The following is a 15,752-nucleotide window of genomic DNA, read 5'->3' as shown; positions in this document are numbered from 1 at the left end:
AAGGACAAGTAGCAACGTTCTTTTTGAGACAGGAAGCAAGGAGGTTTATGGGAAGTGTGGTCTTAATTTTGAGAAACACAAAATGCTATAAGTGGCACCTTTGAAGAACAGGTCATTCAGATTGGCTAAGGAGTAACTCTTCAGTGAAATGATTTCACAATAACCCATGGTTGTCCGGATGTCAATACACCCAGAGTTACAGTACTATAGGAACACTGATCATTAATTCCAGTTGGCTACTTTATTATTTTATATTATTGTTTCTATTGGCCAGAAATATAGGCATTCAATTTCTATCCAGCATCTGCTCTCATGTTTCCAGTGACTTCATTATTGCTCAGATATAGAGCTGATACTGTTAAGTATAGAATGAGAGGCCTATGTTTAAAACAGTGCACTTGAATATGAGTGAACTTGGACTATCATAGTCAGGGCTAAATTGCATTACTCACACCCTGCGGCAAGCGAGTCCCACCAGATGGACTGGTTTATGTTGTACGACTTGAAATGAGTCACCTGCGTCCAAATAAGACCTATGTTTAAAACGGGGCACTTGAATATGAGTGGACTTGGGTCTGTCAGTCCGTCAGTCTGCTGGTCTATTGGGTCAGGTTTGTTTCTTCCTGTAATTCTCACGCATATTCCAGGAAATGCCTTGGCCAGCCTACATTGTAATATAGCTCAGTGTTGCTGGCCCAACTATAGCCCTGGCCTCATGAGTCACCGCTCATTGGCGGACCTATCTGAGGCCGGGTAAGGGTGGCAGTGGTGTGTGTGCGTGTGTGGGGGAGGGGGTGGGGGTGGGGGTGGTGGTGTATTCTGTCCTGTCCAGTCTGCTATGCCCTCATGCATAGCAGACTGAGATGCAAATATTGTGATTGTTTCAAAATCTGAAGGCACACGTTTTCAGTTTAGACTATGTGGGCTCTTTTTTGCAAAGGCAGTCTTTTCCCATTTAGAGGGGATTAGCAAGATGGAAATCTGGTGTGTGGGTGCGTGTGTATGTTGCCATTTGAATGTGTGTACCTCATACCTCTGAAACCTTACATTGCACATTAGAATTGAAGAATCCTAATGTCTCTCTCTCTCTCTCTCTCTCTCTCTCTCTCTCTCTCTCTCTCTCTCTCTCTCTCTCTCTCTCTCTAGGTGCCCCTGGTTGACCAAGGCGATCTCTCCCGCTGTGCCTCTCTACAATGGCCTGGTCTTCCTCTTCGTCTTGGCCAACTTCAGCATGGCAACGTTCATGGACCCTGGAGTTTACCCCAGAGGTGTGTGTGCGTGTGTGTTGGAAAATATGCATGTTCACGTGTGAGTGTGTGTCTAGTAGTAGTAGTAGTAGTAGTAGTATCCTGGGTTTCAGTGGAGAGTTTTAGTGTCCCATCATGGCCTAAATGCTGTTTCAGAGGCTTTTCCACCCTGACAAGAATAGAATTCTGGGGGAAACACTGAACACTTGTAAATATTTTTGGGGGATTTTTTTGGTTATGTTAAATATTGCCACAAAATATCTTCAATCCAAAGATACTGGTATTGTTTTTCAAAAGCCCATGTCGGTCAAACCCTAGTTCACTCTGTGTCTGTGTGCACGTGAGTATGACAAATGTTTTCCCCCTCTCAGGTACACATATAGAGGGTTCACCTCTAATAGCACCACATTCATCAGATCCCCCCCCCTCCCTAAACCCACCCCAGCCTCTTACTGCCCCATTATCTCCCTGTGACAGCCTGTTAAACTCTCCAGCCCGAGGCCCCGGGGCACTCCGCATGCAGGGCCCCGGTGGAAGTTATACAAGCCTTCACACTGCGTGGTTCAGTATCTCTCAGCCCATCAAACGCAGCACGATCCACCGCAACTCACGCCTCTAATGCAGGCTTCCCTGTCTGGGTTAAGTAATGATCATTGAACCCGCTTCCAGGGGATGTTTGTAATGTGCTTGTAAATGATAAGCACCTGTCTTTAGGAAGCGCTTTCTCTGCCCATAAAGGGGTAATAATCATTATGGCGCATAAGGCGTAGGTTATCTAACTCCTCCCAGAGGAGACAGTGGCCTTCTGCTGCCTTTGCCCTGCTGGCTTTTATAGACAAACCAGGGAATCTCTATGTAAAGAGGAATGGGAAGCTTCGCTTCCAGATACGAGAGTTAACATGGGAACCAAACTGAAAAAGAACGTATTGCACTATTTCAGTCTGTGATTACTGTAACCAGTTTTGCTATTTGCTCATGTCTTTTACTAGCACACACTTATTTGGAGCCTCTCAGTTCTTGATGTTATTTCAGAGGCAGCAGATCCACCAATGGAGTTGCGTCAAAAATAAATAAATGAAGAGCGGATGTAGCCATCAAATGACATCTGCTTAGAAAATCACTCCATCACCCAGACTGTCAGTGAGAATGAAAAGATGAAGGAGCGGAGCGTACTAAGAATGTTTCCATTCAGGTCCTATTTATACTCAAATATTGCACAGTGATTTACAGTCATCTTCTTTTTCTTCAAAGATTTCTCTTTTGGAGAAACGTGCAAGATGAGGTGATAGAGAATGTGGATTCAGAGAGACACTTGTGGCTAATAGGGCTACACAGTTAGAAGCAAACGTATCAGAATTGCAATTTTCACAATTTAGTGCAATTTTCCAAGAATGTGCTGCAATTTGCAGAACACAATAAGGCATTTTCTTATCAGTTTCCACACAGTCTGGTTAAAAGGTGTGTTGGCACTATGCAGAATCTCAGGCCTGTTGCATGTTGACGAAAAAACTTTTATTGTAGGAAAACTGAGCAAATCCTCAACCATTCATTCAATCATCTAGTTTTCATCATCAAGTGCTGAAATTGAAAGTATGTAAAAAAGATAATACTGCCAGCATGTATTTCAGTTCATATCACAATTGCAATTTGATGTCTATTTTTTATATATATCTGGTTAATATTGTGCAGCATTGTAACCCAGGCTGGCAGGGTGACACAGTGATTTTTTTTAAAATTGATTTGATTTGGAAAATAGAAAAATATGTGATTACCAAAAAAAATAAAGATTCTGTATATTTGACCACAGAAAAACCTCAGTTATTTAAAATGCTTATTTCCATTGTGGTCCTCATGGAAAACACACAATAACAAGAAAACACAATAAAAACACAATGAAAAGATCGTAGGTTGCAGTAGTTATAGTGACCATCCCATCTTGGAAAGGTCACAGGTTTGATCCCCACATCAGAAACTGAACCCCCTTGTATGCTACTGAGGATAACAGTGGCTGCTGAATGTCAACAGTGTAAATATGAAACCTGTAATTTGGCGTGACGGGGTGGATAAGTGGTTGGAGAACCCTTCGCATCACTGAAAGATCAGCGGCTCGATCCCAACAATAACCAAAGTGTCCATCAGCAGCCTTTTATCCTGCTGGAGTGTCATTGAGTAAAACACTGAACACTTACTGCTCATTGTAAGTCTCTCTGGATAAGAGTGTCAAGTAAACTCCTGAAAAAAACTGAAAATAACCCTGCTGCCACTTATAGATATACAATTCACGCTGTCCTGAGTGTTGCTATACTTCACTTGCAAACACTCATACACATGCATGTGCACACATGCTCATACACACACACACACACACACACTGATGCTGTGTGGGGAATAAATGCAGTTAAATCCCTCCTGCTAGTAGATATGCCCTCAGGGTGCTTACCAGGTCCTTTTCCATCAGTAAAGTTCTTAAAGGGAAGGTTTATCCCTTTTGGGGGAAAAAAATAATACCTAATGTGTTTTTTGCTCAGTATAAAAGAAGGCAGACGATTATACACTCTGAAATTATATAGAATGGTAACTCATGGGTCAGTAATATTCAAAAGTGAGTTTAATCTTCATGCAAGCAGTCGTTTTCGAATCGAGTTTCTCTGATCCGAGGATTACAGTGTGGAATTTAACATGAATGTTGAAAAAAAATGAAAAATATGAAAAATATCCACCTCAACAAGTCATTCAGTCAAGTAAAAATCGTATTTTTTTCTTAAAACAAGGGGGGGAAAGTTGAGATCGTTTCACATTTCCAATGCAAACTCCAAGCAACAATTTTTTGCAGGTGAAACTTCACTGGAAACAAGTAAAATTATCTCACCCCACTGGCAGATTTTTTCACTTATTTCAAGAAAAATAAGATTTTAAGGCTCAATGCTAGACCATTTTTTGCAGTGTAGTTGTAGGCTGCTGCTCTGTAGAACAGGAGCTGTCAGAGGACATGCAGGCGTAAATGCTTTTTTGTCCTCTGGTTTGGCAGGCGGTTTACCTTTAAAATCTATTTGAAGAGACTGGAGCGCCATAATAACAGAGCAATCTCAGACTATGGGACCGTTTATTGCCGTGGTCTGCCGTTCTCGCTCTGTTTGTCTCTTTCTCTTTCACTGTCTCTCTTTTTTTTTTTCCCTGTATATGTGCTCAGCTACTTGGCTCTCCCTCCAGTTATTATTGTACTGTGGGAGTGTGAAATGATTTTTTTTTTCAACTCGGAGCTCTGCGCCGATCGTTCGCTCGGTTCGAATGTGCCCTTTTATGCTGAAAGACGTTTTATTTTCCATCGCTCCAGAGCAAAAAAAAAAAAAAACAGCTCTCCAGTCACGGCAGAGTGGCACCGTGTGCAAAGATCCACAGAAAACACTTTGAGTGCAGAGTGGCACCAAGGACTTAGTGGGGATGTCACTTTTCATCATCGATCTAAATGGCCCTGTGTGGTTTAATGGGGGGCTAATGCTGCCGGGGTTAGGGGTTCATTTCCCTGTGTGTAGCTCAATAGGCAGAACAAGGCACTAACACTTCAGGGTTAGGGGTTCAAATCCCACCTGGACCTCCCATACTAAAAATATACACACTCATAGTCTTATAAGACACTCTGGATAAACGTAACCAAACAGCTTATGTTCTAAATGTGTCACAGCATGCTTATAAACCGGTCTCGGTGTTAAAGGTGGAGGGAATAGGTCACGTCTATAAAAATATTCACTTCTCTCGCCGCTTTCTTTCTTTCTGCAGACAGCTAACAGTGGGAGCGAGCTTAATTTAAGGCGCTCCCCCGTTGTCCCTGTCAAACGGAATCATAAATCAGAGCTATGTATTTTTGCGTCTATATCTGTGTGTGTGTCTGTACGTCTGTGTCCACGTTCTGCACTGTATGCGTGCGCTGTATGATGATGTATTTGTCTGTGTCTGTGTGTGTGTGTGTGTGTGTGTGTGTCTCCCCACAGCGGACGAGGACGAGGACAAGGACGATGATTTCCGGGCGCCGCTCTACAAGAACGTGGAGATCAAGGGCATCCAGGTCCGGATGAAGTGGTGCGCCACCTGTCACTTCTACAGGCCGCCTCGCTGCTCGCACTGCAGCGTCTGCGACAACTGTGTGGAGGTGTGTGTGTGTGTGTGTGTGTGTGCATCCCAATACACACACAAGTTAGCATTTTAACGATGCATTTCTGTGGGCGTCCATTGGCGAAGTGTTCCTTCTGAAGGGAAAGCACCGTAACAGATGCTGCGGTTTCGCCAGTTTTCCTAGATTCTGACAATGCTTGTTTTCTCTTCTAACCCTCTCCCTCCATCCCTCCCTCCATCCCTCCCTCCCTCCCTCCCCAGGACTTCGACCACCACTGTCCCTGGGTCAACAACTGCATCGGACGGAGGAACTACCGCTACTTCTTCCTCTTCCTGCTGTCGCTGAGCGTCCACATGGTGGGCGTCTTCTCCTTCGGCCTCATCTTCGTCCTCCACCACCGGGAGAGGCTGGGCGCGCTGCACGCCACCGTCACGTATCCTTCCGCCGCCGGGCGAGCTGGCTGCTGAGGCCATTTCTTTTTTTTAAAAATGATAATGACAATGATATTTTTAAGGCAGTTTAGAATGAAGGATAGGAGAAACATAAATGGAGAGAGAGAGAGAGAGAGAACCATGAGGCATAAATAGGCCGATATGAGTTTTTCAAGGCCGATACCAATATTGAAATCTTATCCAGAGTGACTTGCATACAATGAATGAGCAGATAGGGCTTCAGGGTCCAGACACCCGGATGTGACCTTATGTTGTTGTTTATTGTCCTTGACTCCCAGTGTTCAGTCTGGTGGTGATGTGTATAGCCGGGCTTTTCTTTATTCCAGTCATGGGACTCACAGGTTTCCATATGGTGCTTGTGGCCCGAGGTCGAACAACCAATGAGCAGGTGAGGAGACACCGGCCCAAGAGCTGCTGACATGCTTGTTCTGAAATCTAAACATGCATATTTAACAGTACAGACACAGAGAACTTACATAGATTATGCACACACAATAACACAGTCAGTTGTAGTGACACTTGAACAATGTAAGCAACTTTTTCCTTATTCAAGCACTAGTCCTCCATGTCCATATGTGTGTGTGTGTGTGTGCATGCTGTGGCCTTGTACCTCCTTTGCCGCCGACTCTAAACAAGGCGTTGTGTTCCTCAGGTGACAGGCAAGTTTCGCGGGGGAGTAAATCCCTTCACCAAGGGTTGCTGTGGCAACGTGGAGTATGTCTTATGTAGTCCCCTGGCACCCAGGTAAGATGCTCTCTTAGGCAAGTGTGTGTGTGTGTGTATGTGCATTTTTCTTTGCGAGGGTGGGGGTTCTCTCAGGAGACATACAAATTCTAATAATATCTAATGAATACCCCTGTATTCCTGCTTTGATGTGTTCCTGAATACATCCCTGGAGCGCGTGTGTGTATGTGTGTGTACATGCGTGTGTGTGTGTGTGTGTATGTGTGTTCATGCATAAGTGTGTGTGCTGGAGTTGTGGCCCTTCAAAGCCAATGACAACCAACCACAATTTGGCCATAGCACCAGTACAGCACCTTCACACTATAGTCAGAACAGAGACTGCGGCATTGTCTGTGGGCTTGTGTGTGTGTGTGTGTGTGTGTGTGCGTGGTCTGAGGTGTCTGCGGAGGTGTATATCCAGTTCTGCCTGAATGCAGCCAGCTACCCTGGGGGAAGGCAGATGGCTGAGAGAATTGAATCACTTTGTAGAACAACAGTTAATGGGAAGCGGAGCGCAGAGCTAGTTGATGCGCTGTTTCACACATACAGCATCGCCGAGACCCAAAAGGCCACCTAAACATCCTATTGGGACAAGTCACGCTCTGTAAAAATCAACAGTGTAGCCACAGACAGACAGCAGCAGGTGGGGGTGAAATGCTTTGTTACCAGCATCCGCCGTCAAGTTGTTGAAGAGTCCCTAATGGAAGGGTTTTATGCATTAATGAACGACTCAAGTGAACTGGACTGGACTGAGGTGAATCGAACTGAATTGGGTTTTTTTAGGTCTGATACTGATAATTGGGGGAGGAAAATGAACAATATCCTATATATTTTGGGGTGATTTCTTGAAATATAGAAATCTACTTTGAAAATATACATTCCATTCTGAAACACACTTAAATGCTGAGTTTTTGTATAGCAAGTTTTTTTTTTTAAATGTGAAATCAGCTAAATTGGGATTGTGCCAATATAAAGTTAGCTAATTTCATTGGTGCTTTATATATCTGTGAAAGGCCAGTATTGGTTGATAATACACTGTAGTGTAAAACACATAAAAAATAGCAGACTATTTGGAGAAGGCTTGGGAAGTGAGAAAAGGAGTATGGAATAAACAAAATAAGTAATATTTGCTGTTCTCTTTTGTATGAATCTATATAATTTTATGCACATCAACTATCGATTACATATATGTATAGACTATATGTGTATGTGTGAGTATGAATGTGTGGCTGCATGCTTGTACACACTCTGCCTTTCATTCTGTCTTTCTCTCATATATGGGCTGTATTTCAGGGTCTAACTGGAGGTCTTTGTGTTAATTAGTCTCAAGTAATCCCATACGGGATGGACCGTCAGTGTGGCACGACACAAAAACAAAGAATTCAATCATTCATTCATTCATATAACCCCTTTCCATGCAGGTACACGGTGGACCCCAGGAAGAAGCCCCTGGTGAAAATTCAGCCTCCATTCATCAGACCAGACCTCTCAGACAGGCAAATCACCATCAAGGTCAGCGACAATGGCATCCATAGCACCATCATCAGCTCCAAGGTGAATGGTTCTTAATTACTACCGCTCTTTTCCATGTTATTTAATGTTCATAGTGTCATAGTGACCTACACAAGTACTTAATTCTCGTGCCGATATGATATGATATCAGATATTAGGAAAATATCTGGCTAAAATAGGACATCATGTTTGAGAATTTCCCCAGTTCTAAAACACGATACCAGGAGACACATATAACAAGTGAGAAATCAAAGCCAAGTGACTTGATTTTCCTCCTTTCTCACACACAGAAGAACATTAGATCTGTCTGATGGGGGGGGAAATGGATATGACCTGTTTGTTCAGTGACCCCAAATGGATGATATAAGCCTCCATTGTTCAGTTAAAATAATGGACCAGCTTGGTACAGCTTGGTGGTGCCCTAGGCAAGATTTTTATGCAAAAATACACATATCTTAGCAGCCTAAACCATGCAGTGGGGCTCCAATAAAGAAGATGGGAAATCTTTTCTGTATCAGAAACTTGTGTGCGAAAAATGAAAAGTGCAAAATTGAGGAACAATGGGTGAAACCAGCTGTAAAAAGATTGCAGAATGTGTAGTTTACTAACATCGATTACATGATTTCTAGGTAATGAAGTCCTTCAAAAATCGCAGAATCTGTGAAAGAGTCATGTTGTTGTATCCCTAGTAGTAGTTTTCTGTGTTGGTTCCCCACTGGTTTTGGATGATTTCAACCCGCTGCTCTCCTCCCTGTAGTCCAAAAGCAGTCTGGATGGCCTTGATGACAAAGAGACCCAGCCGCCGCTGCCGCCCAAAGCTGACAGGTACAACCAGCTGAAAAGCCAGCTGACCTCCAGCGAAGGTAAGGAACACAGGAAATAACCAACTAGCCTTCATCTCGTCCCCCCCTTCATTCATTATCGTTCTCGTTCGTTCTCTCTCGCTCAGTCACCATCAATCCCGTTTCCCTTTCCTGTCGGCGCTGCACCGAACAGCTATTCCCCAAACTCACCTCCTTAGATCACCAATGTGCCAGTGTGTCTGACTTAGCCCTGCTTTAGCCTGATGAATGTCCGTCCCCATGGCAGGCCAATGGCTTCTTTTGAGAATAGGCGTGATTTGTAGCAAGGTGGCAAAGCCCCGCTCACTGAATCGGTGCCAGATTTGTGGTGCGACGGAGGGATTTCAGAGGGGGATAATTGCGACATGAATCACTCCCTATCTTCCGGTGCTGGAGCTCTGCCAAATGAATGGATAGGAGATGCATATGGACTAGAATCCGGTCTGTAACTGAAATGAATGACTGCCTTTTTGAAGTCGTCTGAGTAAACAAGGGATGGGGAAGGGATGCTATTATGGTGGAGGCCTTACAGCCAGGGGTTGCACTCAGCGGTAATGTGTTGTTGTGGACTGTTGCATTCAGTAGTATGAAATGTTAATAATATATTCTGTGAACCTACAATAGCTGGTTCCCTCCAGAGGATCTCCAGTGTCATGGTGCATTATGTCAGGGAGTGAACACTTTCGGCTCCTCCATGGAGCGCTACTGCTGCCTGGTGCTAGTTCGTGGTACTGCAGCTGATATAAGTCGATTCCTTCTCTTCTCACCACTTTTTTATAAAGGTTTTTAGACATTTAAAGCACTATAAATTTGTGGGATATGTTTCTTTGCATATCCAGACATTCATACGTTAATGCATTTGACTAAAGGGATCAGAGCACAGGGGCAGGTTGGGGTTTCGTGTTTTTGACAGGGATGGACACATTGGCTGTTGGAGGAACCAAATCTGTTACATCAGGCAGCACAGACTCTTCTGTAGGAATAGTGTGAATTTCAAGAAATAACTTCCTACAGCCTCTTTATTCTGATAACAGTTCAGTCCATAAGTTCAGTTCTGCTGTCTTGTCTTCGCTCTCAGAAATGACTTTCAAATAGAACTGGAATAATAGTGTCATATCTATAATCTCATTTTACTGACAGACTTTAATCCTGGTCTTCTTTCTGTGTGTATGTGTGTGTGTGTATTTTAGAGAGTTCTCTGTCTGGTAAGACTCACCCCTCCACCCCAGCCATGTACAAGTTCAGGCCCTCCTTCGGCACCATGCCTAAAGTCCACTACCACGCTGCTGGAGAGAAGGTAGGTTATGGGAAGAGGTTATATGCTTTGTTTGAATGTTTGACACTTCTATTTATTCAATTTCTATTATCATTATTATAATACTTACAAAACCTTTATTTATGTAGGGAAGGGTGTTGCAGTACAACCGCAGTCTTCTACTGTTGGACACTTTTACACAGCATTAATTGTTGAGGCTGAGGAGAGCATAACTCATTCTTTTTTCCTACAGACCTTCTGGGAAGTCAAACCGCCCACTGGTTCTGTTTCTTTTAGGCTATATCAATCCCAATTTCTGAGTGGCTAGTTTCTTCTGTTTGCTCCTCAGATCGTGATGCCAGATGACCGGAAGACGTCGGCCATCTTGGAAGAGGGCGTCCGCGGTCACGACTACCGCTCCGAGCCCAACTTGGACCTGCCCGACTACAGCAACGCTCCCCTCCACCGCACCTTCCAGTCCTCGCCCCTGCAGCTGGACTCTTACCCCATCAACTCCCGCTCGCTCAGCCTGAAGCAGGCGCACCGCCGGGCGGAGAAGGGCCAGCTCCCGGCCCTGCAGCCCGAGACGGTCACCTCCACCCCCTACAAGAGTGTCTTCTCTACCAACACACTGTCCAACCGGAACGGGAGCCTGTCCTACGACAGCCTGCTCAACCCCAGCATCTCCCCAGCCACTGCCACTGAGTGCATGGCCCACCCCGGCATGCCCTCCATGGGCTTCCACTCGCCCTACCTGCCCACCAAAATGTGCCACATCCGGGGGCCCGAACTGCAGAGGCAGCAGGTCCCCCCCACCTACAGTCCAGTGATGCCAGTCAGGGGGTTGGGCAGGCAGTCGCCCCACCCGAGGGACAGGGACCCGTCCCCGGTGCGCTACGACAACCTCTCCCAGACCATCATGGCTTCCATCCAGGAGCGGAAGGAGATGGAGGAGAGGGAGAAGCTGCAGATGCTGCATGGGCGCTCCCAGACCCAGGTGTACGCCCAGGACTCTGGCATGTTTGACACCCCAGGGGGCTACGGCCTGCCCCCCAACGTGTGCTACCCAGACGGGCCCCGCGGCCCCGGCTCCAGAGGCCCGACGCCCCCGGCCTACGGAGGCTCCAGGGACAACCTGATGGGGGTCGGACTGGTGGGCTACGGCCAGCGGACCCCTGTGTTGCGCCACGCCGGCTCCACGCTGGGCCGAGCACCCAGGACTTCCTCCACCTCCCTGCACACAGATCACAGTAGCAGCAACAGCAGCCAGGGCCGGGCCCCTGGCCCCGAGGCCCACTATCGCTCCCCGGCCCACCAGCCCCACCACTCCCCCGCCATGCCCCGTTCCCCCTCCTACACCCACCAGAAACTCTCCTTCATCAACGCCCTTGAGAGGGCAGACTCGCCTCGCCTGGGGGGCCCAAGGTATGAATCCTAACATACCCCTCTGGGACTGCATGCATTGTATTGGGCAGAAGGGAACTGGGGGGGCGTTGAATTCATCCCCACTGGAAGCCCTGCTCCCTCTGCTGGACAGAGCCAGTGATTCACGGGCCTAGTGTGCCTCAGTCTAGTCATAACTGAGGCTATGTGTTAAACATGTAGCATGCGTATACGTCTACAGTACACAGTGTATGGTATTTGTACAGTATTTGTCAGACCCTTATATCCATTTGTCTGGTGTGATCTCTATGGTGTACTGTTACTGGCTTTAAATGTTTGCCTTTATAGAAAAATATTCATTTTTTTGTATTCTTTTCTAAATGTGTTGTCAGATGAATAAAGTTGCTTGACCCCACTTTTATTTCTTTTGCATGCTTTTTCACCCACTCATCGAACACTCCAGGCCTTTGGCCTCACTAACAACTGTACTTTCACCCAATCATCTCTCTTTACAACATTTGAAATCTTTTCTTTGAGATGGAAACGTATGTTGTTGCTCTTCTGCGGTCATGCTGCAGAAAATTAACACGCCTACGACTAACATGCATGTGACACCAACCGACCCACTTACTGTCCAACTGAACATCATTCTGACTCCTTGTATTGAATCATTTTCTCTGTTCTTCTCTTCCCATTCAGAGAGGCCATGATGCAGAGTAAAGTTAATGGGCAGATGGACTGCCACCCCAGTGCCCCGGGTGGCCCGCTCAGCCCTAGTCGCCATAGTAACGTCAAAAAGGTGACAGGGGTAGGAGGCACCACCTATGAGATTTCAGTGTGAGCAGGGACGCCGCATCCACCTCCAACTCCAACGGCGACGACCACCACCACCACCCTGCTACAAAGAGATTCTCTCCTCGCCATTACTTTTGTGAAGTCTAGAGTTTTGGCCAATCAAGGGCACATAGCACTTCCTGCTTTGGAGTTCTAGTCCAATCAGAGGACCTCTCTGCTCTCGTGTGGGTCTGTCTAGCCGATTGCCTGCGTGCGTTTGTACCGGACGGGGCGGGGCGGGGTGTCGGCCTGTACTGTGGAGGGCTGTATGTGTGTGGAGTGTTTTGTCGTTAACATTTTTGTGGCTTGACTTGTCGTGTTGGTCATAACAGTGGACCGTCCGTCCGTCCAAACAGCGCATCAATGTTATTACCGTCGTCTCTCAGTTGTGGTCATGAAGCCTATATTGTTCCAAATGTCACACACACACACACACACACACACAAAACCTTTTGCTCCAACAAGCGCTGGAGGCTGAACAAAAACACTACAGATGAATTTCCACGTCGACATCTTCACTTAGGACTTCTGTGAGAAGACTAAACGTGAATTGACCTCAAGAAGTCAAGGTGCTTCACATAAACACGTACTGTTCATGCCATCTCCAGCGTATTTTATCCTGCACGGCTTTGAGGGGCGATGGCGGGCAGGTCAGTGTTAGGTCAGTACCGACTGGAAGTGCAGGACGAATGAGACGAGAAGCTGGGAATGGGGGATGTGAGGAGGGAAAGGGCATCGCGTCGGCCTCTGGTGGTTGCATTCAAAATTGGCTAAATTAGAGAGTACCTGAATTAAACATGACAGGGATTCAGTTTCAAAACATGACAGTTTCATCCTTTTTTTGATTTGATAGTAAAATAAATGCAGGCTGCTCAAGAGGAAAGTGAGTTTTGCAGGGTTTTATTTAATTGTTCCAAAGACATTATTTTGTCTTGGTCAAAATGAATGGGGATTTTCTCAGGAATGAATGCAACCAGTAGGGGTTAGTTGTCGCTTTCCATCCTCACGAGTGGAGAAGATGTTAATTGACAGATCCTGAATGTCTCCGCTTCTGCTTTACGGGAGTGTAGCTCAGCCCCTTTATTCCCTTCAGAAAGGTGCAGTACTTTTGTCATAAGCTTCTGTGTATTTCAGTCTAACTAAATGTTCGGTTTCCTCTCGCTGATTTCAACGTTAAGCGCCGAGTGGATCCGCGTGCGTTCTGGAAAGATCCGAATACCTCATCGAAACGGTTCGCGCCGAGTTCAGAACGAGTCCAGCCTTGCACAGCCAAAACACAGCTTTTCTGTTGTGACTTCATGTTTTGTACAAAAAAAAAAAAAAAAAAGGTTCAGTTGTATGTTATGTTGAGTTCTTTTGTGTTATAATCATAGGAATGGAAGGGTGTAGAAAAAAGAAGCCATTGTCCATGTAGTAAAATGAAGTAAACTGGTCACCCATTCATTATTTTGTAGTTTTTTTTAAATGTTTGTTTCCTTTTTATATACCCAACCTTTCAAAAACTATGTTTGATACATCTTTTTATACAGATACTTAAGCTTGGAATGGATGTTTTTATTTTGAGTGGACTTTTTTTTGTCGGTAAATTATAACTTCAGTGAATAAATGAGATAATGAATAATGGATAATGGATAAATCCACAAGTAAATATAGCTTGTTCTATCTTGCAGTGTAAAAAAAATATATTTGTATGATGAAGAAATGTGATTTCATAAGAGAGGTGATGTGGAGAGAAATATCAAATAATAAAGCTGCCTTGAGATTTCAGTGCCAAAAGTGGCTACCCCCCCAGTCTCTCTAAAGTCAGGGGATGGGTGTCCCGGAGTGGCCCTGGGTGACATCACCACTACATCACAGTGACATCAGAGTGACAAAACGTCCAATTGTCTTGCAGCGGCTGTCTGGCACAGCAAAGTATTACACACCACTCGGAGGGTTGAAATGGAACTTTTTTTTTTTTTGCTGTTAACTGAAGAAAATAAAGAAGTTATAGTTTCATAGGTACATATATTATTTTTGTTAACCACAGATTAAATCTAGCTGGAAAGATTTGACTTTGTTTTGCATCTTCCTTTTCCCATTTTCCACCGACCGGATTATGAGAGATGATCACCTTTAAGGCACATGCCAGAATTTACATGGATGTAAAGTGGTAGGTTTGGTTGCATCAATCCAGCTACAGCCGTATTAAGAATAAACCATTGTTGCCTTTCAAGAGGAAATAATTCTGTTTCATGCGCAATGAACTATGGCTAGTCGAAACACTATAGTGCACTAAGAGACAGCGAAATGCCACCATAGTGTTTTACATGGAGGGATGAATGGAAGGAGTCACATTTGGGAGAGAGCATTGTACTGAACATTAATTACAAGTCAGAATAGCATACTAGAGTGAGAGTGTGAACTTCAAAAGTCATTTTAGTAACAGAAATTTCTGAAACAAGGGCCACTGTACATTTCTGTCAAAGATAATACATGATTACAGAGCTTAATAATGACTTAGGGAATTGTTTTGGGGTTTTATTTACTACTTTTAGAGGACATCCCTCTCTATATTAGGAATGTGTTACTCCCTATATGTCCCTGATATGCTCCTACATATATTCATTTCACCAGAGGGGTCAGAGTGTAAAGGCAGGTAGCAGTTGTGGAGCCACATTATTGTGGAGATTGAACCTTCGACCTCTCTACTATGGTCTCACCCAACCGCCTTACCATGAGCAAGGTAATGTGAAGCAACATAAAATTATCCTGTGGTCCTGAACGGATACAATTTACAAGAGTTGTAAGGCAGGGAATATTTGAATAGGCTCTTACTGAAAGGCTTTGCCCATCGACATTGCCTGAAAATAACCAAGTGCATCACCGACCTCTTTTGACCACATATCAAAACACAATCTAAGTCATTCCTCTTCAAGATGACTGCCACTTGTCCAATATTTTTTTTTTGGGATGGACATCACTGCAGGTCAGGGACCATTCCTGACGGTCGGCAACGAGCCTGTTGTGTCACAGTTGTCATGAGCTGATTTTTGTTCTCTGAAACTCACATGAATAGAAAGTTTTAAGATGTATTAAATATAGAATATACTATAAATGTACATGCGTTCCTATTTTTGTGAAGAGGAAATATTTCCCAATGACCTGATCAGAATAAAGAAAAAGTTTCCAAGTCTTTGAGTGAATGAGACTGATTTTTGTTCATATAATGCAGAATAAGGGGACATCTGCACGAGGTTAATTTATTGGCTGAGCTTTCGGTCTGGTCAGCCTTCATTAGGACACACCTACATATAAAAACTAATTTCAAAGTCAAAATACAACCAAAACCTATGCAAAGCTGATACTTTGTGTCCCAGTGATCCTCTTCCCATGTCTCCATTCTGCAACTGC

At 44.7% G+C, this 15,752-nt stretch overlaps 1 protein-coding gene across 1 annotated transcript in view; it reads left to right on the top strand.

Annotated features, from left to right (window-relative positions):
- Window positions 1–15,501, top strand: part of zdhhc8b (zinc finger DHHC-type palmitoyltransferase 8b) — a 65,321-nt gene extending 49,820 nt beyond the window's left edge. Inside the window, exons 2-11 of the mRNA XM_071534313.1 lie at window positions 1,147–1,268; window positions 5,237–5,394; window positions 5,619–5,791; window positions 6,096–6,198; window positions 6,463–6,554; window positions 7,955–8,087; window positions 8,803–8,908; window positions 10,078–10,184; window positions 10,492–11,567; window positions 12,225–15,501. Of these exons, the coding sequence (XP_071390414.1) occupies window positions 1,147–1,268; window positions 5,237–5,394; window positions 5,619–5,791; window positions 6,096–6,198; window positions 6,463–6,554; window positions 7,955–8,087; window positions 8,803–8,908; window positions 10,078–10,184; window positions 10,492–11,567; window positions 12,225–12,366 (2,212 nt within the window). The 3' untranslated portion in view covers window positions 12,367–15,501. The remainder of the gene's footprint in view (window positions 1–1,146; window positions 1,269–5,236; window positions 5,395–5,618; window positions 5,792–6,095; window positions 6,199–6,462; window positions 6,555–7,954; window positions 8,088–8,802; window positions 8,909–10,077; window positions 10,185–10,491; window positions 11,568–12,224) is intronic.
- The last annotated feature ends 251 nt before the right edge of the window (window positions 15,502–15,752 follow it).

Source organism: Centroberyx affinis, unplaced genomic scaffold (genome assembly GCF_046629955.1).
Source record: "Centroberyx affinis isolate AG114_WGS23_722 - 3 ecotype Tasmania unplaced genomic scaffold, CSIRO-AGI_Caff_v1 ptg002513l_1, whole genome shotgun sequence".
In the NCBI taxonomy this organism is placed as follows: Eukaryota; Metazoa; Chordata; class Actinopteri; order Beryciformes; family Berycidae; genus Centroberyx; species Centroberyx affinis.
The sequence above is the reverse complement of the archived record's forward strand: the minus strand, read 5'-3'. Positions and strand labels throughout refer to the sequence as shown.